This window comes from Amblyomma mixtum, chromosome 8, assembly GCF_055824585.1.
Source record: "Amblyomma mixtum isolate Tamu chromosome 8, ASM5582458v1, whole genome shotgun sequence".
Taxonomy (NCBI): domain Eukaryota; kingdom Metazoa; phylum Arthropoda; class Arachnida; order Ixodida; family Ixodidae; genus Amblyomma; species Amblyomma mixtum.
This window is the reverse complement of record NC_143019.1, coordinates 83558468-83586067: the sequence shown is the minus strand read 5'-3', so window position 1 is coordinate 83586067 and position 27600 is coordinate 83558468. Positions and strand designations below refer to the sequence as shown.

The 27600-nt window shown below is 52.9% G+C and overlaps 1 protein-coding gene across 2 annotated transcripts in view; it reads right to left on the bottom strand.

Annotated features, from left to right (window-relative positions):
- LOC149333249 (acyl-CoA:lysophosphatidylglycerol acyltransferase 1-like) overlaps positions 1–27600 on the bottom strand; it is a 147116-nt gene that overhangs the window by 54216 nt on the left and 65300 nt on the right. The window contains exon 1 of one of the 2 annotated variants that reach the window (XM_089558619.1): positions 25486–26640. The exons of the other annotated variant lie outside the window; for it this stretch is intronic. Coding sequence (XP_089414745.1) covers positions 25486–25524 — 39 coding nt within the window. The 5' untranslated portion in view covers positions 25525–26640. Of the gene's footprint in view, positions 1–25485; positions 26641–27600 lie in introns of those variants that run through there. 2 annotated transcript variants of the gene reach the window in all.

The following is a 27600-nucleotide window of genomic DNA, read 5'->3' as shown; positions in this document are numbered from 1 at the left end:
ACAACATCGTCACAAAATACCACGTCAAAGAACACGTTAGCACGCGCATCGTTGGTAAATTCGTTCTCAAGTAGACCGGCGAATTAATTCCATTTTATTGCGTGTGGGATAGCAGGGACAATCGACCAGAAATGGCGGGTCCGACGTGTGAAGCCCCGGCGCGTGAAGCCGCACCAATACATTCCACCACCAACCCATCCGTTTCCCGCCAGCACCCTTCGTAACAGCCCAAACACAGCCACCTTACCCCACCCGTCTAGCCAGTGCCGGAGAACGCTGCACTGTCGGAGGACACTGCCTTAATAAATGCAGTGCAAAAGAACGCTCCCCGAAACCTCGCCTTCCGGCCAATCCGCGGAAGCAACGCGAGCACCACGACAGACGCCCGCGCTAGAACACCACTTCAGCCAACACCCTCCAGCCTCAGCACGCGTAGTGTGCGACCGGAAAGGGGGGGGGGGGGGGGGGGGCAATTAGCGACCGCCTTTTCGCTCCCCGCGTGCAACTATGTTCAAGCAGAGGCAGCGACGACGACGCGACGCGTCTAATTTGGCCGCCTCTCGGCACAGCGGGTAAATTAATAAGGCGACAACAAAGAGAGAGAGAGAGAGAGAAAGGGAGAGATAATGAAAGAGCGAGAGATAGCTAGAGAGATGGAGCGCCCGAAGAGAAAGAAGCCGGGCCCCACCCTTTCCTGCCGAAACACCCAGCCAGCCAGCAGTCCGCGGGAGCTCCGATTGTGGGCGCTGTCGTCGCAAGGCGAGGAGGGGAGCTCTCAGCGTCACTCTCGCTCGTTGCTGTTCAAGCCCCGCGTGGTTCCCACGCAGCGCTCTCGCATGTGTCCTCCCTATGGCCGTTGCGCAACTTAACTGGCGGTGGGGGTCGGCTCGTACACGTATTTACGCGCGCTCCGAGCAGCGCTGACAGATAGACAGGGTGACGCAACGGCACTTGTTTCGAGGGCGAAAGGGGGTAAACACCGCCTTCTTTTGCATTGTTCCAGAGAACAGAGAGAGAGGAGGTTCTTGTTGCCGGCCGGTCACGTGGTAATAACTGTGATGGCGCGTGCGACGGCCTCGTAGCGACACGCGCAACCAGGGCGCTCCAGTACGCTCTTTTTTGTTCAACTGCCCACTCCGTATACGTCAGCCTATACGGAGCAGTGAACCTTCCTTGGCAAACGACAAAGGGGGGAAGGTGACGGGGTAAACAAACGGTTTCCCAACGACGCAGGTGAACCGTCTCGTCACGTCATGGAAACGTACGGCTCTGATTACGCAACCAATGGAAGGGTAGGTTGGCGTCACAGCCCCAAAGCGAATGCGTCCAGAGAAACAAGGCTATAAGTTTCGATGGAGGCGAAACGCAAGAGGCGCCCGTGTGCTGTGCGATGTCAGTGCACGTTAAAGATCCCCAGGTGGTCGAAATTATTCCGCAGACCACCACTACGGCACCTCTTTCTTCTTTCACTCCTACCTCCTTCCTCCCTTCTTTTACGGCGAGGTTCAGGTGTCCGCCGAGATATGCGAGACAGATACTGCGCCATTTCCTTTCCTCAAAAAGCAATTCACCAATTTAGTGTATACCTCGCCGCTCAGGGTGCTAACGTTAAAGGCACACTGAGGAGAAATTGAAGTTGACTTGCATCGACAGAATACCAGCTCCTGATTACAAAAACGCCATTCATACTGACAACAAAGCTCTTGTAACGTAGAAAAGAGCAAGAACCAAAATACAGGTATCGCCGCCACAGGCCAAACTCGCAAGTACACGCTTCATGACGTCATAGGACAAAACAGTGTTGCTAGAACCAATGGTTCTATCAACACTAGGACACGAGAAGCCTCAAATCACTGAGGCGCAGCAAATGCATGCGCAAATCTCCTTGACGTCGCCAGATGGCGCCACGTACCCGACAGCTACGCGCGCTCCTGCAGCGCCGGGACCAATCAGCGCCTGCTCACAGCGGTATGGGTAGGGTAGTATGGGGGCTCCCGGTATTCCGCTAACGGTAACAAGGTACACCGTATGCTAAAGGTGTCTATTTGGGAGAACTTCGTTGACGACTTCGAGAACGGGTTCCATTGTAACGCTGGCAAAACGCCGGTGCAAACGTAAACGAAGCGACGGCCGCAATAGCCGATAGATGCCTTCAACGTGCGGCCGGCGGTAGCTTTCTTTTCGGCTGCTGCTGGGCCGCACTGCATGGCCGTCAGAAATCACGGAGTCTGCATTACGTCATGTGCACGTCATGTTTCACGTCACTTAGTCCTGTGTCGTCATAGGAGAATCGCAAGTTTGAATCAGAACGGAGGGAAAATTTTCAACTTCGAATCCAAATTTCTTAGAAATAAATGCATCTTTCGCTGCCGGCTAAGTGGCAACAAAACCATGAAATGCCGAACTATCGGATTTTGCTATAAAAAAAATATTAATAGAGCTCTCCTCATTGTCCCTTTAAGAGGTGGTACAGGGTTGGTCAAAAGTTCCCAGGCCACGCGGTCTGCTTTTCATCGGTATATCCTGGCACTTAAGATGTCTATAAAACTATCAAGGTTCTCAGAGGTTAGAACGATCCTTCTCCGACCCTTGACGGATATTTTGGGCTTCGAGGGTTTCGTAACTGTCCGACTGCATTGCTCAAAAGCAAACCCTGTGGCGTGATAACTTTCGACCGACTCTGTACTTACTTAATCCCTCTCCAACATGCGACAAAAAAAATAATAAACAAAAACTCGTCGACGAGGCACAACTTCGCGGGACGCTCGAAAGCGAGAGATCTGCTTTCGCATCTCGCGACACAGAGCAAGCAGAAAGAAACGCAACACTGGTCTCTGAACCCCGCAGCCTTTCCGGCCCACCGCTCGGAGGTCGGGGCACACTGACCCAACTGGCACGGCTCCCACCACGGCCGTTTCGTCAACAGAAATAAGCTGCTCTTCTGGGCGCGTGGGCGGAGGGAGGGAAACCGGAGAGCGATCGACTCGTACAGCTGTCTCCACGCGACACGCGCCGCTCTGGATTGAAATAAACAAAACAAGCGTCAGTGCGCTGAGCGCAACGCGTAGCGTTGGCGTGGACCCAACGCTGTGTACACTTCGAGCAGCTCCAATGGTCATTGGGCGACGCTTATCCGGAAGCCAGGGTCGGCACTATACGCTCAGTTTTATCCCTTCAATGGAAACGTGGTCAAATACCGCAGTGGCCACAGGTGCCGGAGTAAGTATACAGGGTGTCTCACCCAAGATGTTCTGCCAGTTTTACAGGTAGGCTTTCTTGAGATATATAAGAGCGCTTGTTTTGTTTTTTCGGCGTGGCGTTGTCAGTGGTGTAGCGCATGAGAAAATAGCTAAGTTGTGGTAACTAGTCGGCTCATTAAGTAATAATGAATAGTTAACCTTTTAACTATTACTGTTAGTATTTTTATTTACTGAGAGGAGTGTACAGCCCGCCGAAAATGATGTCCATATCAGTTTTTAGAATTTCGAAAACGCAGTTGCCTTCAGCGCTGCGACCCAACAAATTCTGCCAACACGGCGACAAAATACATGCGCTCTCGAGAAGCTTGCAGGCAACGCAACCACTCCAGCGCACGTAGCCCGTCGAAATAGCCGAATTTTGTTGGGCCACACAGCGCCGACGGGAACTGCGTTTTCGAAATTCTACAAACTAATATGGACATTAATATTAATGATGGTGGATTATACACTCATCTCAGTAAATAAGGAGACCAACAGTGATAGTTAAAAGGTTAACTATTCAGTATTGGTTAACCAGTTTATTGGTCAGCACGTCTTAGATTGTGATGCGCTGCACCGCTGACAATGTATTGAAAAAAGAGCTCTTCCAACTCAAAAAGGCCTGTTTTTAGAAACTGCAGAACATCGTAAGTGACACGCCCGGTATAAAGGCGAAGGCATACAACAACTCGAGGCTTGAAGGATTGTTATCATTGTTGCTGTTGTCATCATTCATGCCCAGCCATTTGGCAGCGATTAAACGACGCCCTCGAGCTGTAGCCATGAAACTATATATTCGAACAGTTAATTTCGCACATATTTTTAGAGACTGCTGTTGCGTCACGGCCATCGATGGACCCACTACACGAAGGGCAAGCCAGCCGATAGCTTTTGTGCCATCGACTCCACGGAGCTAAATCCGGTGCCTAAACGCGGCGCGGGAGCGCACAGCATGAGCAGGAGATACAAGCGAGAATCCGCGCGACGTCAGCAGAGTGCAGCCAATCGAGTCAACCGGAAGCAGTTCAATCGGCGTAGATATTACTCTCTCGCCGCCTTCCACATCAATGTCACTACAGTCGCATTTACATGAACGTGACAGAAGTCGACTCCAGTCCACTTTTTGAGGGAACGTGCAAAAACGTCGAGGAAGAGTAGAGTATGAGTCACGCCCTTTTTATTTACTTGTTTGGTTTGGTTTGTTTATTGGGGTTTAACGTCCCAAAGCGCCTCAGGCTATAGGGGACGCCGTAGTGGAGGGCTCCGGAAATTTCGACCACCTGGGGTTCTTTAACGTGCACTGACATCGCACAGTACACGGGCCTCTAGAATTTCTCCCCCAAAGAAATTCAACCGCCGCGGCCGGCATCGAACCCGCGTCATTCGACTCAGCAGCCGAGCGCCGTAACCACTGAGCCACCGCGGCGGTGTCTTTTCAATTATTATATATTTATTTCCTTATTTATTCATTTATTATTTATTTATTTACCTATTTACTCATTTATTTCCCCTTTTCAATTTATACATTATTTATTTATACATACATAGTGCAGCCTTTGTTCAAGACCCTAGCAGGGTGGGCACATATACATAAAAACACGTACAGAAAGGCATAAAAATACCCTTCCCTATTCAAAACCGGCTCTTTCTCCCCAAAAGTCAACTCAAGACGCATTCCGTCGCACTGATGCAAACGCGTGCTTAAAGCGTAAGCGGACGCGTCCTCGTTTTTTAGGTGCTTTTGCTTTCGAGCAGCGTGCAATTTACGACCGACCGACGCTCGCACATGAAACGTCGCACACAGAGTCGTCGGCAGCGCCTGCCCGGCGCCGAATCAGACACCCGAGACAGCACCAGAGAAGCAGGCGCGCGTGCGGGAAGCCGCGTTCCGACGGACAAGCGTGTTCCGAGTGCTAAGTGTGGGGATAGCGGCAAGATCGTGCCGTCCGCTGCGCCAGAGAGCGTGCGAGGAGCGCGGTCAGGCGGCGCGATGGAGTGAATGCACATGTAATCGAGGCAGCGTGTATTGTACTCAATATTATTAAACTTCAAATCTTAACCCAGCTGAACGCCCGCCACGATCGCTCAGTGGTTGGGTGCTAGGCCACTGGAGCCAGAGTGAGTACCCGGGTTCGAATCCGACTGCGGTGGCCGCGTTTCGATGGAGTCGAAGCGCAAAAGGCGCCCGTGTGCTGTGCGATACCAGTCAGTGCCCGTTAAAGCCATGGTTGGTCAAAATTATTTCGGAGCCCTCCAATACAGCACCTGTCTTTCTACTTTCGCTTTCTTTTTCCCTTCTCTCACGGCGCGGTCGAGGTGCCCACTGGGATACGAGGCAGTTACTGCGCCATTTCTTTTCCCCAAAAACCACTAAAGCCAACCAGCTGAACAGTCAAGTCTTTCTATACACGTCTATATATTACTGCAATTAGGAATTACGAGCGCCTGCCAGGTGGCGATCGAGCGCTTGACACCTTCCGCCATCTGTCGTTCGCGCCTGTCACTAACATAAACAGCGCAAGCGCACTGGGAGCGGGCGGCTTGTTTTCAACCAGTGCAACTCGACGAGCTAAGCGCATGCGCACTGAGGCCGTGTGAAAAAATGGCGCACGAAGCAATAACAGGTCCGTACTGCGGCATTACGTAATACCATGTTTGCCTCATTCTCCAGCTACGTAGAAAGAAAAATGAGTACGGACCAGTGCAGTTTATTACAGAATATTGAGGCCCAAGGTCCCGGTAACTGCGAATGGGTATTCGCTCAACTTAAATTCGTTCTTGAGCCCCGTCCCTCTTCTCACTACAATTTTGGAGCGAGGTGCATTGAACCTCGCCGCACCACACACTGCGTAGAGACCGTCGACGCGAAGACAACTGCCAATCTTCACAACAGAGCCCCGTCAGTCCCCACCGCACACAAACCGAGGGGAGGCGATTGCAAATCGCTAAAGCGGACTTCATTTTCAAGACCGAACCGCACTGCTCGACGCTAGTTAAGCCTAAGGGTGCCCCACTCTATAGTTAAGACAAACGACCAATGGGGGCGCGCTAGTCACCGGCGCTACTCGGCTACGTCTTAAGAAGCGGAGGCGGCGGTTTCGAAAGCGCCGATTTCCCCACGCTATACCACCGCACGAATATTCGACGCGCTGCGCGTTGTTCTCACGGGGAGAGAGTAGATTATCCGCCAGCATTGCGGAAGACTTTCCCGTCTACTTCGCCATGCTCAAGCAACGCGAGGGCCCTACAGTCTGCCGCAATCGCAACACACCGCTCGTGTTGGCCGGGGGCCGGCCCAACTGAACGCGGTCAAACTTACGTACGGAGCCGCGCGCCGTTGCAACAGAGACGCGGGAACCGAGTGGGCCGCAACACTCCGGACAGGCCGGTTGCATGCGCGAGGTTTGAGTTTCGGTAATTGGGAGCGCGCAGGCAAACACACACAAGCCGATCGATGTCAGCGGCGAGAACACGAAGAAGGGGGGAGATAACAGCGGGGAAGCCCGCAAGACCGACGCGAGCGCGATTGCATGCGAAAAGCGCGGGAATTTCGAAATGCGCGCGCGTACGCGTACGCAATCAACTAGGGTGTTCAGGGCGCCTCGAGTATTCGTACCCCCGCGATCGGTGTGGACACCCAGCCTCATTTCGCACCTGCGCCCCACGACGTATATGCACGCAGCGCATTGCGCGAATCTTACTGGGGCAGCGGGACGACTACACAGGCTCGCTGCAACGCCCCGAATCGGTGTGGACAGCCGACACCTCCCCCCAGATTCCCGCTCCATCCATATGCAACGTTCTCGTGCATGGGCTTCGGAAGCGGCGCTCGCTCGCGCAATATTAAAACGCGCGGAGGCTGAGCGGAATTGACTGGAGCCGAAGCGGTCGAATGTGCGAGCGCGAGAGGGGGTCGTTTCATAAGCGGACGGCGATAGGAAAAGAAAAAGCTACAAAAGCAAAGCCGCAACCGTTTAATGGGGCCGCACGCATAGACACCGCACCTCGGAGGTGAAAAATCACGGACGGCTAGCCGACGGATCAGACGCGAGGATTGGGGGGGACGAAAGGGGGGGGGGGGGGGGGGATGTGTCAAGGGCGCCCGGCGGTTAGGTGCACGTCGTCTCGTGGTAAGATGCTTCGATGCGCTCGAGACGCGGCACGAGACGAGCGTAAAAAAGTAAACAAAAATAAAAAAAACAAGCCAAGAAGGATAGCTGAGCAATAAACGAGCAGAGGAAAACGCTTCAGCAAACGCGATGTTCGCCGAGTCTTCCACAGGTGTGCGAGCGACGCGCGAGGGAAACGCGGTCAAGGGACATCGGCCTGCCTGGTTTATTACAAAACGAAGAAAAAAACCGGCTCGTGCCGCCGCTAGAAATACAGCGGTATAAACACGGCGGGAAATATTAATGACGACCGCAAATGCATTGCAGAAAGCAGAGGGTTCAGTCGCCCGAAGTCGTGTACAGCAGGGGACTAGCTCTGCACACCCGGCGCGTATACACAGCTCAATAAATCACTGCGCTATATTTCCCGACCGACTGGCTTTCCGCTGGCCGCAAGAAAACTGCCACTTAATAGACTTCCGTGTCCGAAAAAAATAAGAAGAGCTTGTAGGGAAGGAGGGAATACACTTCACGATTATATTCACGATTATATTCACGATTATATAATTTTATCTCGTAGATACCTCTGCTAGAATGTGAATTCACTACTTTTCCTTTTCCGTATTCTTTATTTTGTACAAATAGTAGCTCTACGTCCCAAAATTACCAAAATACTCCAATCCCTGTTCATGTGTGCGTTTGTATCCGCTATGCACCCTGGCCAATCACCCGCCGTGGGTATGTGCCATTAAACCTGAGGACATTATCATCATTATCATTTCACGGACATCGACGGCTGACATCTAGCTAGGTGAGTTGCGTAACTTATAGTCACAAAAAAAAATGAAATGTGGTTAAATTGTGGCTGTTTTCTTTTACTTCTCTCTTTCACGTAATACTGAAAACGACGCAGGACAGATCAAAGCGCAGAGACGCAGCGCAAAGCGAGCTTCGGAGATGGCACATCAGCTAAATATCACGCAACACGCGCGGTGTGCTCGCGATGACAACTTATTATACGACAGGTACGGTTAAAGCAGCCTTTCTCTGGTCGCCTCAGCTGAGACCAACACTGTACGTTCTTTACTGAGGGACTGACACGAGGAACGCCTCTGCAGAACGAAAGAACACATCAAGCGCTTACAGCCACGAGATTTGCGCAACACGCACTAAAGTTCTATATACTAACCCTGAAGGAAGCAACGATCTGTGAAGAACAATACACGCGACCATCTTGCAAACAAGGTGACTGCGCAGAGAGACTGCTGCTGCGATACAAACTATTGGAAGAAAATTTCAGCACAACCGATACTATGGACGGCGATGCATGTGCAGTTGCGAAGGAGACATCGGGGAAACTGACGCTTGCAGGCAAGGAACTGGCACTACGGCGGCACTCAACCGTTCCATAAAAGCGCGAGCAAGCGAAACAAAGGTTGAAAATTGAAATACAGCCGTTACCCCCTACAACAGCTTCTCGAGCGCGCCGACTGCAAACGGACGGGTTAACAACAGCAAACCACCCCGACCCGTTGCTTTCAGTTTCCTTTGACCGCGTCTGCAGCGGTGCGCACCCACGCTGCGAATTGCGTCGTAACGATGGATGCAGCACAACGTCTACTAGACCGGACGGTGTTTAACGACGTCCCCTCCATCGAAACACCCGACGGCATCGCCCCGCGACGCCATGCGACCGGGAATGCGACAACAAGGCCCAACAAGTACGAATGTCGTCGCGCGAACGGCGCCGCAGGGTCATCGCGTAGGGCACGAAGCCAAGCGATCGCGGGCGGACGCGTCGTCTCCGGAGTACTACGCATTGCCACAGCGGTTACGTCCGCGCCTGGAAAGAAGCTCGTCACACCTCCGAAACCCGCCGCGGTGGCTCAGTGGTAAGGCGCTCGTCTACCGAGCCGGAGTACCCGGGTTCAAACTCGACCACGGCGGCCGTGTTTCGATGGAGGCGAAACGCAAGAGGCGCCCGTGTGCTGTGCGGTGTCAGTGCACGTTAAAGATCCCCAGGTGGTCGAAATTATTCCGGAGACCTCCACTACGGCACCTCTTTCTCTCTTCACTCCCACCTTCCCCCCTTCCCTTACGGCGTGGTTCAGGTGTCCGCCGAGATATGTGAGACAGATACTGCGCCATTTCCTTTCCTCAAAAACCAATTTACCAATTTACCACACCTCCAAAGTGCGCGGACTGGAAACCCGCACTTCGTTTTACCTTACCGTGTCCGTCCAGCCCTAGACGTCAAGTTAGAGTAGACATGCGACGGAGTGATGCGCGGATGGCACGCCTATTCGCTCTAAAGGCTGGATCACACGCAAGCGACTGGGCGAATTGAGCGGCGCGTCGCAGCGAAGCATTTCACCTTGTAGGAACCTCGTCGCTCTGACCGCTCGGGCCGCAGCGGCGATTCGGAACAGGTTTTTGCGGCGCGGCGGCAGGAATCACTCAAGTTTCCGCTTGCATGTGAAACTCCGTCCCCACACAAGGCAGTCCAGCTACAGGCGAAAATTACGACCAAAGACTGAACGCGCCTGACTGTCTTCTTGCCCGCTATAAGCAACGTCAATCATGTTCTCTTAAACAGCTTCGTGTTTTCGTCCAACCCTCACCACAGAGGCTACCGACAGGGAAGTAAGTATACGAGAGTTACGTGACGGACTGACATGCTTTTGTGGACGCATCACTTGCGCACCTTAAGGAGAGGAAGTTAAGCGTGAAACGTCGCATAGATGGTGAAATTCAGATCGTGGCCAGAGCCAACACCACGTGGTCAAATGTCTGGGGCCGTGTCCACTCCGAGTTGTCTGTGGGGTGGCGGTGGCGGCATACTGCAGCGCTTGGATGAAACCTCGAACCTCGGTCAAAATGAAAGGTAATCTCGAAATCAAAGCGGCCGAACCGGAGATACAATGTAGAGACGACTAAAGCAAATAAACCTTGGACTTAAAGGGTTGCAGGTTGTTCAGACGCCCGCGTCTTTCTTTTAGTGCGTTGGTTGCTAGGGCTCGGTCAGAAACCAGCATTTTCTGGCATCTCACCCACGTGATGTCGAGCAGCTACAAAGAAACCGTTGGGGACCCGACGGTACAGCGGGATTCGAATTGCATGTACATTCGGCGACAAAAGTCTCCGGACCACGTGATTCGCAAACAAAGCGAATAGCTCTTATTTCCAGCGGGCAGGAAACACACTTTTGGCGGTGGAAGAACAAGAATTTGACTTTCATCTCCCAAAGTGCGGTCTCCAGCAGTTGGATAGCAAAAAAGAATTAACTCTAATGGCTTCGTTTACGGAGCGCGCGATCCAGAGACTTTTGTCCCCGACTGTACGTCTCGGCTAACGAGGCGGCTAGTGTACCACCGAAGACATAAAGCAACCCTCGCTATCACCCGCACGTTTACTCAAAAAAAAAAAAAATTGGCAGTGGTTTAGCTCTGATTAAACCTGGAGGATTATGAAAGCAACGAGGAGAGAGAGGCGATGGAGAGCGCGCGGCAGCGGCGGCGGCCCCGGCACGCTAGTTATGCGCCGCTTCTGCGCATGCGCAACTGGCGAGCGCGGCGGCGGCACCACCGAGTCAGGGGCATTTCACATGCTGCGACTAGAACGAAAATAGTCGGCCTAGTCGATGACGCCGCAGAGCGATTTTCGCACAGTGCTTTCACATGCAACGCGTACCCAGCGAATTCGGTCGGAGGGACACGCAAGGTTGCTCGATGCTCGCATAGGCAACCCATGATTAAACGCGACAGAAACAAGAATAGTCTTCTGGCGGGCTAGTTGGTGCTCTTCGTTCATGGTTAAACTGCGCGAAGAAAACACGAACATAGACAGAAACACACGTACTACATCAAAGCATCAAGCGGCAACCTTTTGCGCGTCGCTAATCGCAGTCACCACATGCCGATCCCGGGTTCTTGCATACTACCTGGGGATGAAGATCCCCCCTCCGCTGGCTCAAGTAATGCTGGGCACGCCGGAGCCGTCATGGGGACACGCTAGAAGGATCAGCAAAATAATGAAGTCAGAATGTTGGAGACAAGTCCGTTTCTACACGGACTGGCTACGCGCCCTTGTCTATGAAGAAGAAGATCCCTCCTTGGCAAACCGAAGATTTTCAGAACTGAAGAAGACTGCTGCCAGTTGCACCGAATTTCTTTGGCACCATGTAAGGCCGAAGCTTCCTTCTCGGAAGCGTGTCGACAAGGCAGCCAGGAACATCTTCGTGGAAGGCAACATCAGCATCCCTGGGGGTATACAGAGCATCCTGGAGAAGGGTCCGAAATTCTCCTTTGAACCTCGGACCAACCGCTCTGAGCTTCTAGCTACGGTGCGACAAATTGCCCGCAGCACAACCAACCAAGATAAAGGACGTGTTATCGGCGACGGAGTTGACAGCCTCATCCGTACTGTAAGTGAACAGCCACCTAAGAACCCCCCTTTTAAGGAAAATTGTGAACCACTTGAAAGACACCGACCTCACAGTCATCCAAGCCGACAAAGAAGGCGGCTTCGTTGTTATGCCTGTTGGAATGTATGACGAAAAGGCTCTGCAGGCACTAACGAAGAACTTCAGGCCGATAGAATTTTGTGAAGAAAGACGAAAGAGGGCTGCCAGGAAGCTTCTCAGGAAGGTACAGCTCGAATCAATGGCCAAGGACGTCAAGAAAGAGCAAAAGGGGTTCCTTCAGGTTTTCTTCACAGGAAAAACCCACAAGGTGAATTGCCCTCTTCGCGTCATTGTGTCAGAGAAGGACAGTTGGCAGCTCTGCGCTCAGTGTGTACGTGTGTTTCTGTCTATGTCCGTGTTTTCTTCGCGCAGTTTAACCATGAGCGACAGAAACGCTGCACGGAATGTGTTGATGATGTTATGACCAGCGTGTTTTTAGATGCAAGGTAATATTTCGTATGTTTTGATTAGAATAAACAGTTTCGCTTACGCCACGGGAACAGCTCCCACGTGACCCCACGCCGAGACGGCGCGTAATGTGACGTCACGTGCGAGCAGTTGCCGTGGCCGGCCTCGACGCATGTGCGCACTCGCTCGCGCGCCTGGAGACCGGTCGTGGCCGCGGCAGCTGCTCCCACGTGACGTCACGTCAAGTGCCGTCTCGGCGCTGCTCATTGGTCAGTCGCAGAGCGAACACACCGGACAGAACTTGGTCGCAGGTCGTCTGCGGCTAGACCGACGGCCCTCCCCAGTCGCAGACCGACAGAATTCGCAGCGTCGCAGGCGAGAATCGCATGCATGTGAAACGGCCCGCGCAGCGACGGCGGCAGCGCGCCAGCTGTGCGCCGTCCTCGCGCATGCGCAGTATGGCCTTTCCACGGCTCCGCTAAATGGCTCGGCGACTCGCGTAATGTTGCTTTCGCAACAAAAAGATTTCAAGGCCACGGAGCAACCCCACGGTACAAGGGAAAACTCCCGTCGGCGTCTGCCAAAATCATCACTACACACGCGTACCATCGGCACGCGTCACCACTCCCTCGTTCAGAGCACCCCGACAAGACCGTGAGACGACGAGGGCGCCGGAAGGACACGGCACTGCGTCGGGATACGTATATGCATACGCCATACAATGGATCGCGCACCGCGATGCAGCGGATACGCCCGAAGCCGCCGACGGATATATACGACCCCCAGAGTCAACACACTCGGCCGCCATTCACTGCGCAGCCGAAGGCCCCGGAAAACGAGTTCCCGTCACTGTCGTCGTCGCCTTGGCGCGCCGCAGTTGCTTTGCAGATATAACTGCAAGAACTCGCCATTTATTCGCGGAAAACGAAGTCGGCATCGGCTTGGTAGAATGCATACCATAATAAAATAGACACTTCCCCCCCCCCCCCCCCCCCTTCGGTACGCAATGTCAGAGATAGCGACTGAAACATATTCGCGATCTCGCCGCCAGAGCAACGCCAGCGGCGGCTTTTCGGGCACTGTCATAGCTATACATTTATTCTAGGTCACAGTCATTTACGAACATTAGGAGTCCTTCAAGTCCTTTCCCTATACACAAGGAGCGCTACTGTTGGGCCATAAGCAGCGGCAGAATGCGAAAGGGAAGTCGCGACAGGGCAGCAGAAACTGAAACGAAGCAGAAAAAAAAAGCAGGCCAGCCAACAGAGACAGCCGGAGATTCGCCAGTGAAAACGGGGCAGAGGAGACTGAGAATGCGGCTACGCAGTACTGCCGGTGAATGGGGCTTTCTACTTCGCATTCATTCTGTTTGGTTTGGTTTGGTTTGGTTTATTTGGGTTGAACGTTCCAAAGCAACTCAGGCTACGAGGGACGCCGTAGTGAAGGCCTCCGAAAATTTCGACCGGAGCCCTTCCCTCTCTGAGCACTGTCTACTACGGTGGTAGCCAAATGCTGTGCAACAGTGGCTCATGCAACGACATCTCTATTGGTATTGACATCACTAGCAGGCCGCCCCGATGTCTCAGTGTTCATGGCGCTCGGCTGCTGACCCGAAAGACGCGGGTTCGAACCCGGGCGCGGCGGTCGAATTTCGATGGAGGCGAAATTCCAGAGGCCCGTGTACTGTGCGATGTCAGTGCACGTTGAAGAACCCCAGGTGGTCGACATTTCCGGAGCCCTCCACTGCAGCGTCCCTCGTAGCCTGAGTCGCTTTGGGACGTTAAACTCCCATAAAACGAATGTCACTCTAAACAGAAAGAGGAAAAAAGGGAGTAATGTTGTCCTCTCCATTGCACCCTCTCATAGAAGAGTGCGCTAGAGGACAACTTACCCCTTTTTAGAGCGCAGCTCTTTGGCGTCCATTCCTGGGTTTCGCGTCGTCGTCGGCGTTGTCGTCGGCCTCGTAACCAGCTCCGCCCCCCTTTCATCCCCCCAGCGCTAGCAGCGACCGACTGATACCGCTGGATGCGGCTGACGCCGCTAGAGAGTCAAGATAACGTGACTGCATAGAACACCGTCGCCGCCATGCAGAAAGAGGAGGAAAGGGTCCCCCCCCCCTGTTCTTGTGTGGCGGATAGGGTGCTCCAGTTGCCGACGCGCCGGTTATTTCACGTAGGCCCCGGCACGTCGACGAATACGTGACCACCTTCCCACGGCTAGACCTGGTTCTTAGCGCTGCGGAAGCGAGGGTATCATATTGTTTGTGTCGGCATCGGCGGCGTTGTCCCTGAAACCAACTCCGCAGCTGGGGTTGACTCACTATCGAAAAGGTGAAACAGCTTATTTGCTGCGCTCAAATTTCGCATTAGGAAGTAACGTAATCGTCGGTAATTTTTTTAATCCCATATAGGCGTATACGTGTTTAGAGTGTAGGACCATCCGAACGATCGCGAGCGTGATCAGGAATTGTGAATGATTCGGCACCAGCTAAAATTGCAGAGCTTTACAATACGCGCTCGCACAGCAAAAGCAACACTGCACGAGGAAAACAAAACAAAGAAAAACAAAAATTACAACACCAACACTACTCCCGACAGGCAACGTCCGACGATGCAAGCCCATCGGACCACGTCAACCTACCGGGTACACCGAAATGTAACCGGAACCAGCTCGAACCGCGGGCACGCGCGCCCATTGTTTCCCGAAGCGGCGAGGAAACAAAAGGAGGACGCTATTAACGCAGCTCTCCTCCTACCTGATGATATCGCGTCGCTGCAGCAATACAGGGGCGGTCGAATTCGGCTTTATCGGGCCGCCGCGTGCTTGCCACATCGGTTTCCAGTCGCTCCTCCTTCGCAAATAACGCCGGCACGCGAGCAATGCGCGCCGGAGTCGAGTCGCATGACGCGTTCCGCGCGCGCATAAATAAGCTATTCGATGACCGGAACCCGACGCGATCAAGAGAAAACGATGAGAGCTCCTCGCAGAAAGCGCCGACTCTTGGCTTATTCGAGTGCCCCTCGAAAGCACTGCCGACGCAGATACGGGCATATCTCCATATACATGGCGCTCGAAGCTGCAACGCAATTAATGCCAATATTACTGTCGCTGAATCGGAGGAGCGACCTGTCCGCGCCGGCCGATTCAGTGCAAGCTGCGAGGGTTCCGCCGCTGCAATTCCAGCCGAAATTCATCGCTTCCACCCGCGAACCATGTTTTGAATGGGAAGATCTGGTTTGTGCGGTTTGACGTTTCAAAGCGACTCAGGCTATGAGGGACGCCGTAGTGAAGGGCTCCGGAAATTTCGACCACATGGGGTTCTTTAACGTGTATTGACATCGCACAGAACACAGTGCGAAGATCTGGTTTATGGGAGGTTTAACGTCCCAAAGCGACTCAGGCTATGAGGGACGCCGTAGTGAAGGGCTCCGCAAATTTCGACCACATGGGGTTCTTTAACGTGTATTGACATCGCACAGAACACAGTGCGAAGATCTGGTTTATGGGAGGTTTAACGTCCCAAAGCGACTCAGGCTATGAGGGACGCCGTAGTGAAGGGCTCCGCAAATTTCGACCACATGGGGTTCTTTAACGTGTATTGACATCGCACAGAACACAGTGCGAAGATCTGGTTTATGGGAGGTTTAACGTCCCAAAGCGACTCAGGCTATGAGGGACGCCGTAGTGAAGGGCTCCGCAAATTTCGACCACATGGGGTTCTTTAACGTGTATTGACATCGCACAGAACACAGTGCGAAGATCTGGTTTATGGGAGGTTTAACGTCCCAAAGCGACTCAGGCTATGAGGGACGCCGTAGTGAAGGGCTCCGCAAATTTCGACCACATGGGGTTCTTTAACGTGTATTGACATCGCACAGAACACAGTGCGAAGATCTGGTTTATGGGAGGTTTAACGTCCCAAAGCGACTCAGGCTATGAGGGACGCCGTAGTGAAGGGCTCCGCAAATTTCTACCACATGGGGTTCTTTAACGTGTATTGACATCGCACAGAACACAGTGCGAAGATCTGGTTTATGGGAGGTTTAACGTCCCAAAGCGACTCAGGCTATGAGGGACGCCGTAGTGAAGGGCTCCGGAAATTTCTACCGCCTGGGTTCTTTAACGTGCACTGGCATCGCCCAGTACACAGTGCGAAGGTCAGGTTTACGGGTGTTTATAACGTCCCAAAGCGACTCAGGCTATGAGGGACGCCGTAGTGAAGGGCTCCGGTAATTTCGACCACCTGGGATTCTTTAACGTGCACCGACATCGCACAGTACACGGGCCTCTAGAATTTCGCCACCATCGAAATTCGACCGCCGCGGCCGGGGTCGAACGCACGTCTTTCGGGTCAGCAGCCGAGCGCCATAACCACTGAGCCACCGCGCGGGCCATACCATAGCAGAGGAGCTAGAACACCTCTTCACGCACGGCTGGCGTATACCACACCGATAACAGATTGCTAGGAGAGTTTGCGCATGATGCAAGACAACGGCGGTGCAGCTATACGCATGTGCGCGTGTCGTCGTGTGACGTCGTATATGCAGCGCCATTCTCTTGTACACCAACCAAGCACACTTGTGGAAGGGCCAGCGCCCGAATTCACCCCAAATCTCGGTCTGGTAACTCAACCACTGCTATAACGGTAGCCTGCCTCCTAAAATTGAGTGAACGTCGACATATACCAGCCGACGAGGTGAGGTTTTCGCAGGTTGCAAAGTGCGGCCAGACACACGCCGGCGAAGGAGATATGCGCCCAACGGTGTTCACAAGCCCACCGCAGGGCGTCGGAAACCTGCAAGGCCTCTTCGTGAGCAAAGTGACTGACAGAGCGGTCCTGAGCGGAAACCGCCATGAGAAAACACGCGCAAACAATGAATGGCCTTGCAACGCTCCCGGCGGAAGCCCGGATTCCTCCGCGAGACAACCGGTTGGACTCCGCACTGTCAGATATCAGAAGCGAAGACGCGATTCCGCACAAAGCGTACGCCTCGAAGGCAGGAACGGGTGACCTTTGGAAAGGGAGGTTGGGGGGCAGGGTGCCGAGCTTTTTTCGCAGGCCATTGTATTGGCGGTCTTCGCAGAGAGAGAGAGAGAAAAAAAGCTGCTTTTCATGATTTCTCTGAAGAAAGTTTACCGCTCAATCTAATAAAATTACTCCCCCCCCCCCATCCATCCCACTGTTACGAGAGTGTTGTAGGATTGCGCGATCCGCTACCGTGAACCACTTCCGCGGGTCTGCACTGCGCATGCGTAGAACGCCATGGGGGCGCCAGACGGCGCCACGTTCTCGTCGTCTGCGTGCACGCCTGCCGCATGGCGACCAATCAGCGCGTGCGTAGTGGCGCCCCGCGGAAGCGACGCACGGCAGCGGATTGCGCTACTCTGTAGCTCTCTATCATAAGTAAAAGCTTATCTTCTGGATATCTGTGGCTATACTGACGTTTATTCGGCAGCAAAAGCCGCATTCATCGCCAAGAAAATTAGAATACAAAAGTATTCCCTCCAGTCGATACAGACTCGCGACGTCCTTACCGAAAAGGACGGGCTGCCAATGTATTCAAGGATGGCGGTGTTGCGTGGCCTTCCGGATCGACGCAAGAAAAATTCAAGGGATGCATAAGTATCGCACGTGTCGTCATCCAAGAACGAACTAACTGGGAGTGACGCAACTTCTTGTCTAGACATGTTTTTCTCGTCTTTTTGTCTCTTGTGATGTCATAAACTCATCGACAACTTCTGGTTTAGACATGCTGCTAGAGCGTGGCTAGCTAGGTCCCATCAGGTGCCTGATTGATGACGTCACTATTACAACCACTATTATTGTGACTAACTTATTACTGTGACTATTAGTCACTATTTAACTATCAATGACACTTTTTATTATTAACTACCAGTTACAATATTATTTTATCCAGTTTGGTTTGGTTTAGTTTATGGGGTTTAACGTCCCAAAGCGACTAAGGCTATGAGGGACGCCGTAGTGAAGGGCTCCGGAAATTTCGACCACTTGGGGTTCTTTAACGTGCACTGACACCACACAGTACACGGGCCTCTAGAATTTCTCCTCCAAAGAAATTCAACCGCCGCGGCCGGGATCGAACCCGTGTCTTTCGGGTCAGCAGCCGAGCACCATAACCACTGAGCCACCGCGGCGGCTCCTTTTTATTATTTTATTCATTATTAGAGTTAATTACTTGGTATTGTTCTTATCGTCATTACCTCGTGTACATCTCGTGGTCACGCCATCCATGACGCAGGAATGTTTTCGCATTAAAATTTTACTTGCAAAATCGACCGGTGACGGCGACACCTGTACTATTTCGTTTTTTTTTTCTTTTCTCTTCCTTGCTTATAAAAGCTCCGTTTTCGGGGAGTGCGGCCTCTCTGCGATTAGAAGACCGATACAGCTAGTGCAACTTCTGTTCGTCCTCGATGTCGTCAGGCATGGCAGCCCAGCCTGCACGCGACCGGCGGCGTCAGGCGCGCAATGCCGTAGTCACTTAAACGTAAAGTTACGTCTAGTTTTCTTACACGGCCTTTCTTAAAACGCGGCCGACGCACACACTGCCGGTTGGGGGCCCAGTGCACTTTGAAATCACTTAGCTTTCCAGTAGCAGGGAAACGGAGCGGACACACACGTCTCCATCTTCCGGGCAGGTTACTTAGCACGCATTACAACGACGGCCGTTCTCGAGTGTCAGAGCATGGGAGCAAGCGAGCACTCGCTGCACGCTTTCATGTCATTATTTCATTTCTTTACTTGACCCGAGTGCACGGATTGAAAAATAAAAAAAAATATGCAGTTATGTAAGCACGCTTTACAGTGTACAGAAAAGAAAGTGCGGAAGCTGAGACTGCCACCTCCGCTCCCTGTCAACACTGCACTTATGGGGGACATTAATCGTATGCAAGCAATATAACCCAGGTCGGGTGAACGATCTCGAGGTTGATTTTACTGAAGCACCCAGCTTCTGGCCCATTTCGCTAAAGTAAATCACCGCGGTGGCTCAGCGGTTAAGGCGCTCGTCTACCGCGCCCGAGTACCCGGGTTCGAACCGACCGCGGCGGACGCGTTTCGACGGAGGCGAAACGCAACAATGGGCCCGTGTGCTGTGCGATGACAGTGCATGTTAAAGATCCCCAAGTGGTCGAAAATATTGCGGAGACCTCCACTACGGCACCTCTTTCTCTCTTTCTTCTTTCACTCCTACCTTCCTCTCTTCCCTTAAGGCGTGGTTCAGGTGTCCGCCGATATACGAGAGACAGATACTGCTTAATTTCGTTTCCTAGAAACAAAATTACAAAAAAAAACAAATACCCCTGAAATGAAGGCAGGCGGCGCGTTGATGACAGCTTTCCGGCTCCAGCAACGGCCCTTTTTCGGAATGCAAATAGCAATGGAGTGTTCAACGGTCATCAAACGCCGCTACCACTGCCTCAAAAGCGAGAATTCTGCGCACGGCACGCCCCAACAAAACCACGTACGGAGCCGCATTCCGTAACCCTCTTTTTTTTTTACGCCAAAGCATTACTAGTTCCATTACGAGAAAAGCCGTCAGCCTGTGTCAGTGTGTACTGGCAGACGGCACAGAAAATCCCAACCATGGCAGAAAAAAAAATGCGACAAAAATAGGGTGATGTCATGAAGCGGCCGTATGACGCACACAGCGAGCCCAGTACCGCCACTTCAGACAATCATGTACTGTACATGTCGTTCGTCTGTATGTGCTCCCCACTGGCCGACCTTATTAATGTGGCGTCAGCTTAGCCAACAACGTTCGTACCAAAATTGTGACGCAACCGTCTGTCGCGCAGCGTTCCGGCTGGTGTCATACGATTCCTCGTATGACACTAGTCGAGTTGGAGGTTATCTTGCGACAGGGATTCGAACCGAGTACATATGTACCTTGAAATGCACGCCTTCCCATACATTCGTACCAAAAATGTGATGCAACCGTTGATCGTGCAGCATTCCTGATAGTGTCATACGCCCGTGCGTGTGTGTGGGTGGTGGCATACTTGGAAAAAAAAAATAAACAGACCCCTCGCCTGACAAATTCAGTTCGCAAACCGCAATCAAACGTCGACATCTTGCGTCCACGTAACGCTCCGCCGAATTTTTTTATTTTTGAATTCCTGCTTCCGGTCCTCTCCTGCCCTAGGCACGCACCGCCTGCGGAATCATGGCCGATAGCTACATCAACCTCAGTAAGGCCATTCGCCAGCTACGTCGCGAAAAGCGGGGCCCACCAACCATAAATGCCTAAAAGATGAATCGCCCGCCGTGGTGGCTCAGTGCTCGGCTGCTGACCCGAAAGACGCGGGTTCGATCCCGGCCTCGGCGGTCGAATTTCGATGGAGGCGAAATTCTAGAGGCCCGTGTACTGTGCGATGTCAGTGCACGTTAAGGAACCCCAGGTGGTCGAAATTTCCGGAGCCCTCCACTACGGCGTCCCTCATAGCCTTAGTCGCTTTGGGACGTTAAACCCCAATAAACCAACCAACCAAAGGATGAATCGGGAACGGAGTTCTAAACAACACAAACGACCCTGGATTCTTACATCGAGACGGACAATCCCCGCACCAACAGACGCCCCCCCCCCCCCCCCCCCCCCCCCACCTCGACGGGCGAGAAGATATCGACGCGGTGAGAAACGGGTCCGTTCAACCCGGCAGCGAATACGGCGGCACAGCTGGACGTTTTTCCGGCCACCGCCGACAGCTGGTCGCTCCTCGCGGTGGAGCGGTTATTACTTCTCGCACCACGCATGACCACAGAGCACGGCGCGTCTGTCTCACACGACGACTCATCCTTGTTACCTGGAAGTGGGCGATGCAGCTATGAAGCTGCCATCAGCCCGTGCTTTCCTCGCATATATGGATGAAGCATCGGAAACGTTTCCTGTATACGCGCACAGGGATTGCACACAGGTTAACGTATAAAAAAGGAAGAAAAAAAACAGCGTAAAAAGCAGCAACGTCTGGGCAACGCCGTCAGCCGGCGCTCAGCCCTTGTTGCCTCCATGACTCATACTTGCGCAGTTCTGATCTCTTTCCTTCTTTTTGTAACCGGGCATATCGACACTGTCAGGTATACGAGACCCGCTGTAAGGGAGGGCTCCGGATTATGTTCGACCGTACCCGCTGTTCTTAAATGCACACCGAAGTCCACGACCCCTTATGCACTGCGCCTCCATTCGCGTCCTTTAAATGTACACACGTTACGGGAAAAGACGCGCACGAATGCGTAAATTTCCTTCGAAGTGACAATCGATATTTCGTCCATACTGTTTGCTGTAGAACTGGTGTGAAATTTTTAAATGTAAATCTTGTTAATGCATATTTTGTTACTTTGCTGTTATTTATGTTTTAGTCATATATTGTGTGTAAAACGTATTTTATTTTTCTTTCATACACTGCATCATCAGGTCATCCACTACTCCCTCGTTGGTGGTTTCGTAGGCCTTTTGTCAAGCTGTCAGGAACAGCTTTTTGCCAATAAACCCACCAGAATCATTCGGGAAAATAAATTGAATTGAATGTTACCCAGGCTACACAGAGGTTATTAGACGTGCACTCTGCGATTTGACGCGTCTAAAAGAGGCGGATTTTACGGGGAAATGCTCGGCAACTGTTGCCGGCCACGTCGACGAGCGATGTCAGTCTCGATTCCCCGTGTTTGAAAGAAAGCGCCAACTGTACCGTACGCAGCGTTCACACAACATGATTATGATGATGATATAATAATAATAATAATAATAATACTTTATTTCCACCAAATCAAATACAATTTGATGGAGGAGGGGAGAAAAAAGCGGCTACCCGCTTGACGGAGCTCTCCTCTCCTGTTCAGACGACGGCAGTGACAAAAAACGAGGAACTAAATTGAACATCAAGTCATCAAGTCGTTAAGAACATAAAACGAGGTACTGAATTGAACATCAAGTCATACATGAATAAAAACATCAATATAAGCAATGTCTGTAACCGGACAGAATACGCAGAAATCAAAAAGGGGTATCAGCAACGAAAAAGGGGTATCAGCACAGTAGACGACCAGTCATCGAATCACAAAAAGGGTGGAGAGCAATTCATAAAACAGGAGTTGATGTAGTAGTAGTAGTAGTAGTAAAAGACTTTTAATCAACCATAATTTACAGGCCGAGCATTTCGACCGCCTGGGCGACCAGAAGCCGCTGTTCTTCTTCCCCTTCAGCGCCAAGCCAGTCGAGCCAGGTGGTGATGGATAGAGAGGGTGGGGGGAAGGAACCCGACTGCTGAGCAGCCGGGCAATAGAATAGGCAATGGGCCAGGTCCGCATAGATACAGGGGCAGTTGGGACAGGAAGGGTCCGATCGATAGCGATAGAGGAAGAGGCGGGACGGGGTGATAACTGCATTCATCTGAATGTGCCGAAGAAGGCGAGACTCCGGCACCGTGAGTGATGGATGAGGGGGAGGGTAAAGGCGTTTGTCGAGGCGGAGCTCAAGGTAGACCTCTTTTATGGTGCGGCGAAGGGTGAGTCTCCCACCGTCCTCCGAGGGCTTGGGCCAGGGGATCAACGGTGCCCGGAAAAGTGTGTCGCGGGCGAGCTGATGGGCCAGCTCATTGCCGTCAATCCCTGAATGCCCAGGGACCCAGCGGAGGAAAACGATGGAAGGCTGCAGTGCGGAGACCGCTCGTTCGACCTCCTGTTGGAGAGAAGGGGTCAGGGTGCGTTTCTGTATGTGGTGTATAGCGGCTTGTGAGTCCGAATAGACTGTGTACTCTTGGAGAGAGGGAAGGAGGGAAAATGACTGGAGGGCATGCGCAATGGCGAGGACCTCGAGGGACAATGCGTCTGGAGGGTGTAGATACGGCCCGCTGGTGTGGGTTTCAGGAGCAGGGAGGTGTGGATGGTACAGGGCGTAGCCGCAGGAACCTCGAGGAGCCACGAAGGAGGCATCCGTGTAAGCTACACCCTGGGTATCAAAGAGAGGGGAATGGTGCTGTGCGGCCGCATGACGACGTCCGGCGTGCAGGACGGGGGACATGTTGGTCGGGAGGGGAAGGATACGAAGATTGGGGGCGGGGGTGGGAATAGGAGAGGTAAACGGGGAGATTGGAATGGGCGAGATACCCGCTTGAGTCAATAACCACTGACCCTGACGGGTAAGGGAAAGCCGGGCAAGCTGCGAGTCACGATGGAGACTGAGAAGAGAACGAAGAGGATGGAAGAGGCCTGTGGCAAAGAGCTTAGTGGTAGAGGTAGTGATAGGAAGGTTGAGAGCTGCCTTGTAGAGGCCCACAAGAGCAGTCTCGAGAGCGTTAAGTTGAGTCTGAGTGAAGGAAGCGTAGGGTGCAAAGTACAAGACAAAGTACTTAAACAAATGAACAATCATACTGCGCAGAGAGGAGATGGTGATTTCACGGAGGTTTACGCCTGCTTCAATTAACTGGTTTTGTAAATACGGTAGTTGGTAATTAATTCCTTGACGACCGTAGCTAGTTCTTGTGAATGGTAAAACCCACTGTGGTTTGTGGCGATGCGGATATGGTGAATCGGACTGATGCAAAGGAGCCATAGAGGAAATGGTGTCAACAAGGCGCTTTTGCTCAACTGTATACACGCGCAGCAGTCTGTAAGCATAGAGGTTTAATATGGTAATAATGTTGAGGTTAGTTATCAAATCCTGAGTTGTGTGTCTAACGGGCAAGTCATAAACTATACGAAGGACTTTTTTCTGAAGTACTAATATCTTGTTTGATGATGTCGCGGTCACACCCTTTACAACGGGAGAACATCTGTTATCAGCATTCACAGCGCCTCCATTGATCTCTTGCGGCGAGTGACAACACCCTTGCGCCCTCTGCAAACTCAACCTCGACGATATGGCTAGCCTGTGGGGTATACCAAAATTGTACAGCACGAGGCAGACGAGCCACCAGACACGTCCGCTGAAACATCTCGGACTCTCTTTAGCCTACTATCAATTCAGACGTACTGAATTAATTCACACTTCCTCGCTTGCTAAATGACTGTGCTTCAGCGTATCGTTCACATCATTATCGTTACTTCAGTTCCGTCTCAGGGGACAAAGGTTTCCTCCTATAATACGCAATTACCCTCGCCCAGAAGCTACTCTGCATTTATACATTTTACATTCCCGTCTATGCATGCATTTTCTCCCGTGCGACGTTTCTCCTGTCTTTAGTTCGCACCATAGCTTTCAGGTTCTGCCAATCATATAACACGGCCTTACCTCCTGCTGACAACAACCAACGTGCCATCGAGTCGAATCCACGCTCTTATCTATGGCGCTCGTCTCAGTACCTTACAGGGACCCATATCACTACTCTACCTAAAGCTCAATGCGCTGTAGAGCGAATGCAGGCTGCTAACCGCGACAACAAAGTCAGTTTATCTAAAAGAACACGCGGTTGAACGGACCACTAGGCGCAAACGTCCGTGGTGCTCCCACGAGCACACGACGCTAATCCTTTACAACGTCAGGAAGGCCCGTTTATAGCTGGGTCCGCTTATCGCAGTTTCCGCATCGTTTGACTGCCTCGCACCGTTTAACTAACCACTCCACCAGCTAAACCGTACCGCTGTCTTATCGAGGGCACCGCTATTCTGGCCCAAAGCCCAATCGATTCCAAACAGAGTGGCTTGTCGCTTAACGCCAAACCCTGGCAGTTATCACCCTCGTAGGCAGAGCGGAAGAGGTCAATGTCCGAAACGGAGATTCCACACAGCTAAGTCAGCGCACGAGCGCAAGTTTACAGTTGAGACATGTCCATTTCGTTTCTTGCTGTCCGGATTTCGATGAGCGCCTTGCTTTTAGAGACCTCGCGGACACAAGTCAGGAACACTGCAGTCTACCCACTCTTCAACAAAAACAACCGTTTTCCGGAACCCTAGTCGACGCGCTAAACGGACACTATCTCAAGAAGGAACAAACATTAAGTGAGCACACATAAAGCCTTCAGGGGCACGCAACGCAGGCTCCATAAACCGCAACTAAACGCACACTCCGCTGACGCGGCGCGGAAAGCAGCCGATGATTCACCGGCGGTTCCGTGCGAAAGAGCCGCATCTCTCCGAAGCAGAAGAAAACAAAAACCTGCACCGTCTGCTCTGCGGCGGCAGACGGCACAGCAACAAAACGCGGGGCGAAACAAAGACGAGCCGGCCGACCGCCACGCCGGCAAAAAAAGGGCTTCGGCGATGTCATATACTAACAAATCATAACGCGGTATTAGTCAAGCACGGTATACGTACCCGCTTCGCGTACATCCTGTTCACGCCGTGAGGAATCATCTCGGCGCGGGGTCTGTCTGTCGACCGAACGCACGGGTGGGCGCGGATGAGGAGGAGGCACTGAGAGGCGGACCGGCTTCTTCCCTGCCAGTTCTCCCCGCCGAAGCGGCGCTACTCACAGCCCACGCACGAGAACGCGCACAGTGTTTCTGAGACAATGGTTCCGGTCGAACGCCGGCCGGCAGGCCACGACAGCACAACAAAGCACGGCGGAGAGCGAGCCGAGGGCAGCCCAAGCACGAGCCACCGGGTGCTAGCCACAGCACGGAGACGAAGAAGAAGACGAAGTCGGAGACGAAGTGGCAGACGTTCAGACGTTCACTCGTCCTTCGAAAAACTTAATTTCAAAAGTAGCTTGGACGATGGCGTCCGCGCAGAGTGCACAAGCTACGGATATGGAATGTTCACAGTTAGATGCCGTCTTCGACTTGTAGAAGTACCACTGGGGCTCGAACTGGATGACGCTGCGTCTAAAAAAAAAAAAAAAGGCGTTCCAACAGCGAAATATGGAAGCAGACGACAAACCGGGTGAGCTGCAGACGGTAACCGGCTTGCTCGCGTTTCGTCAGACGGCGAAGCTGTTTAGCGTTGTTGCCGAGCTTCGCTGCAACACTACACAGGGCGGTCACGTCGGCAGCGACGGAAACGCGCCGCAAGTCTGCACGGTGACGTCGACTCGCTCGCGGAGGAACGCGACGCCGCAGACCGTAACGGCGACGCCGAGGAGCAGACGACGCACCAGCCGCCGAACGCAGCAGCAGACGACGCCGAGCAACGCACTGCGGCGCGGCTCGCAGACGGTCCGGGAGGAGAGGAACGGCGAGCAAGGAGCGATCGAATCGAAATCCCGTTGCATCGATGACGAAGACCGATGCACCGCGGCGTTGTTTCCGTTGTTGTTCCTCTTACGTCCTTGTAGTGCGACGCACAGATGCAATGCGGCTGGGATACGTAGGCGAGCGATGCAGCGCGCGAGGTGACGCGAAGGCGCCTCGACCCGACCAACACACACACACACCGGCACGACCGGCCTCGAGCAGACGACGCGAGTGAGTGGCGCGCCGCAGACGACGACGCGAAACCGGACTGTCCAAGGCTGTGCCCTACAACGAAACAAGCCTCTCGGAGAGAAGAAAAGACATTACGAGGAGAAGACGTTAAGAGAGGGGGGGGGAGAAAGGATTCCGGTGAGGCCGAAAACGCCGGCCGGCGAAAGCTCGCCGGAAAGTGAAAGCACGGTAAGCGTCAAGGGAGAAAGGCCGCGCAACGCATCGCGCGGGTCGAGTCACGAACGGGCCGAGGGGAGACCACAGATGGTGGCTGCATGCACTGTCCCAGTAGGACACTGCCGGACAAGACAAGAAGAAGCAATGAAAGGGTGCGGCGCCAGTGAGCCAAAACCGGGCGCCATTTCTTCGGAGCCGTTCCGGTAACCTGCTAACCACAGTGACAAGATATGCACTGAGTCAGTGGAACGAGTGAGGGGGCAAAAAAGAAAATGCACTTGAGCGCCGAATGTGGCCGGACGGGTTCGAAGTGGCCGGGGCAGCCGGCGGTGGGAACGCAACTGCGAAAGCCATTGCTAGGACCGCCGGAGGTCGCTCCGTCTAGTAAGCGCCAGTAACGTCGAGACAAAAGAGAGCTACGCCACAGCAACAATACATTGGCTAGACAAACCATTAATAATGGCAGCCGCACAAGTTGAGCACCGAACATGGTGGTGTGAGGATCAAAGTTAAGCAGGCAAACGCCTCGATCCAGCTTTCAGGAGACGGTAGCGCGGCCGTCAGGTCTCGGTGGGCGGTGCTAGAAGGTGGCCGGATCACAAGCAGGACGTAGCTCTGCAACAGCTACGAGTTCGCAAATGTCACGCTGAAGTAACGCCACCGTTACCCTCACCTGGCTCTCTAAGCCCCCTGCCGATGATCACAAGTCCCTCCACTGCCACCTTTCCCTAGTAGCACAGCTGCTGGGGAAAAGGGTTTCTACTGCAGGCCCACATGATGTGGTTAAGGTTAGCATGCTCTCCGCAGCTTTTGCATTCTGCAGAGTATAATATATCGGGATGAATTTTGG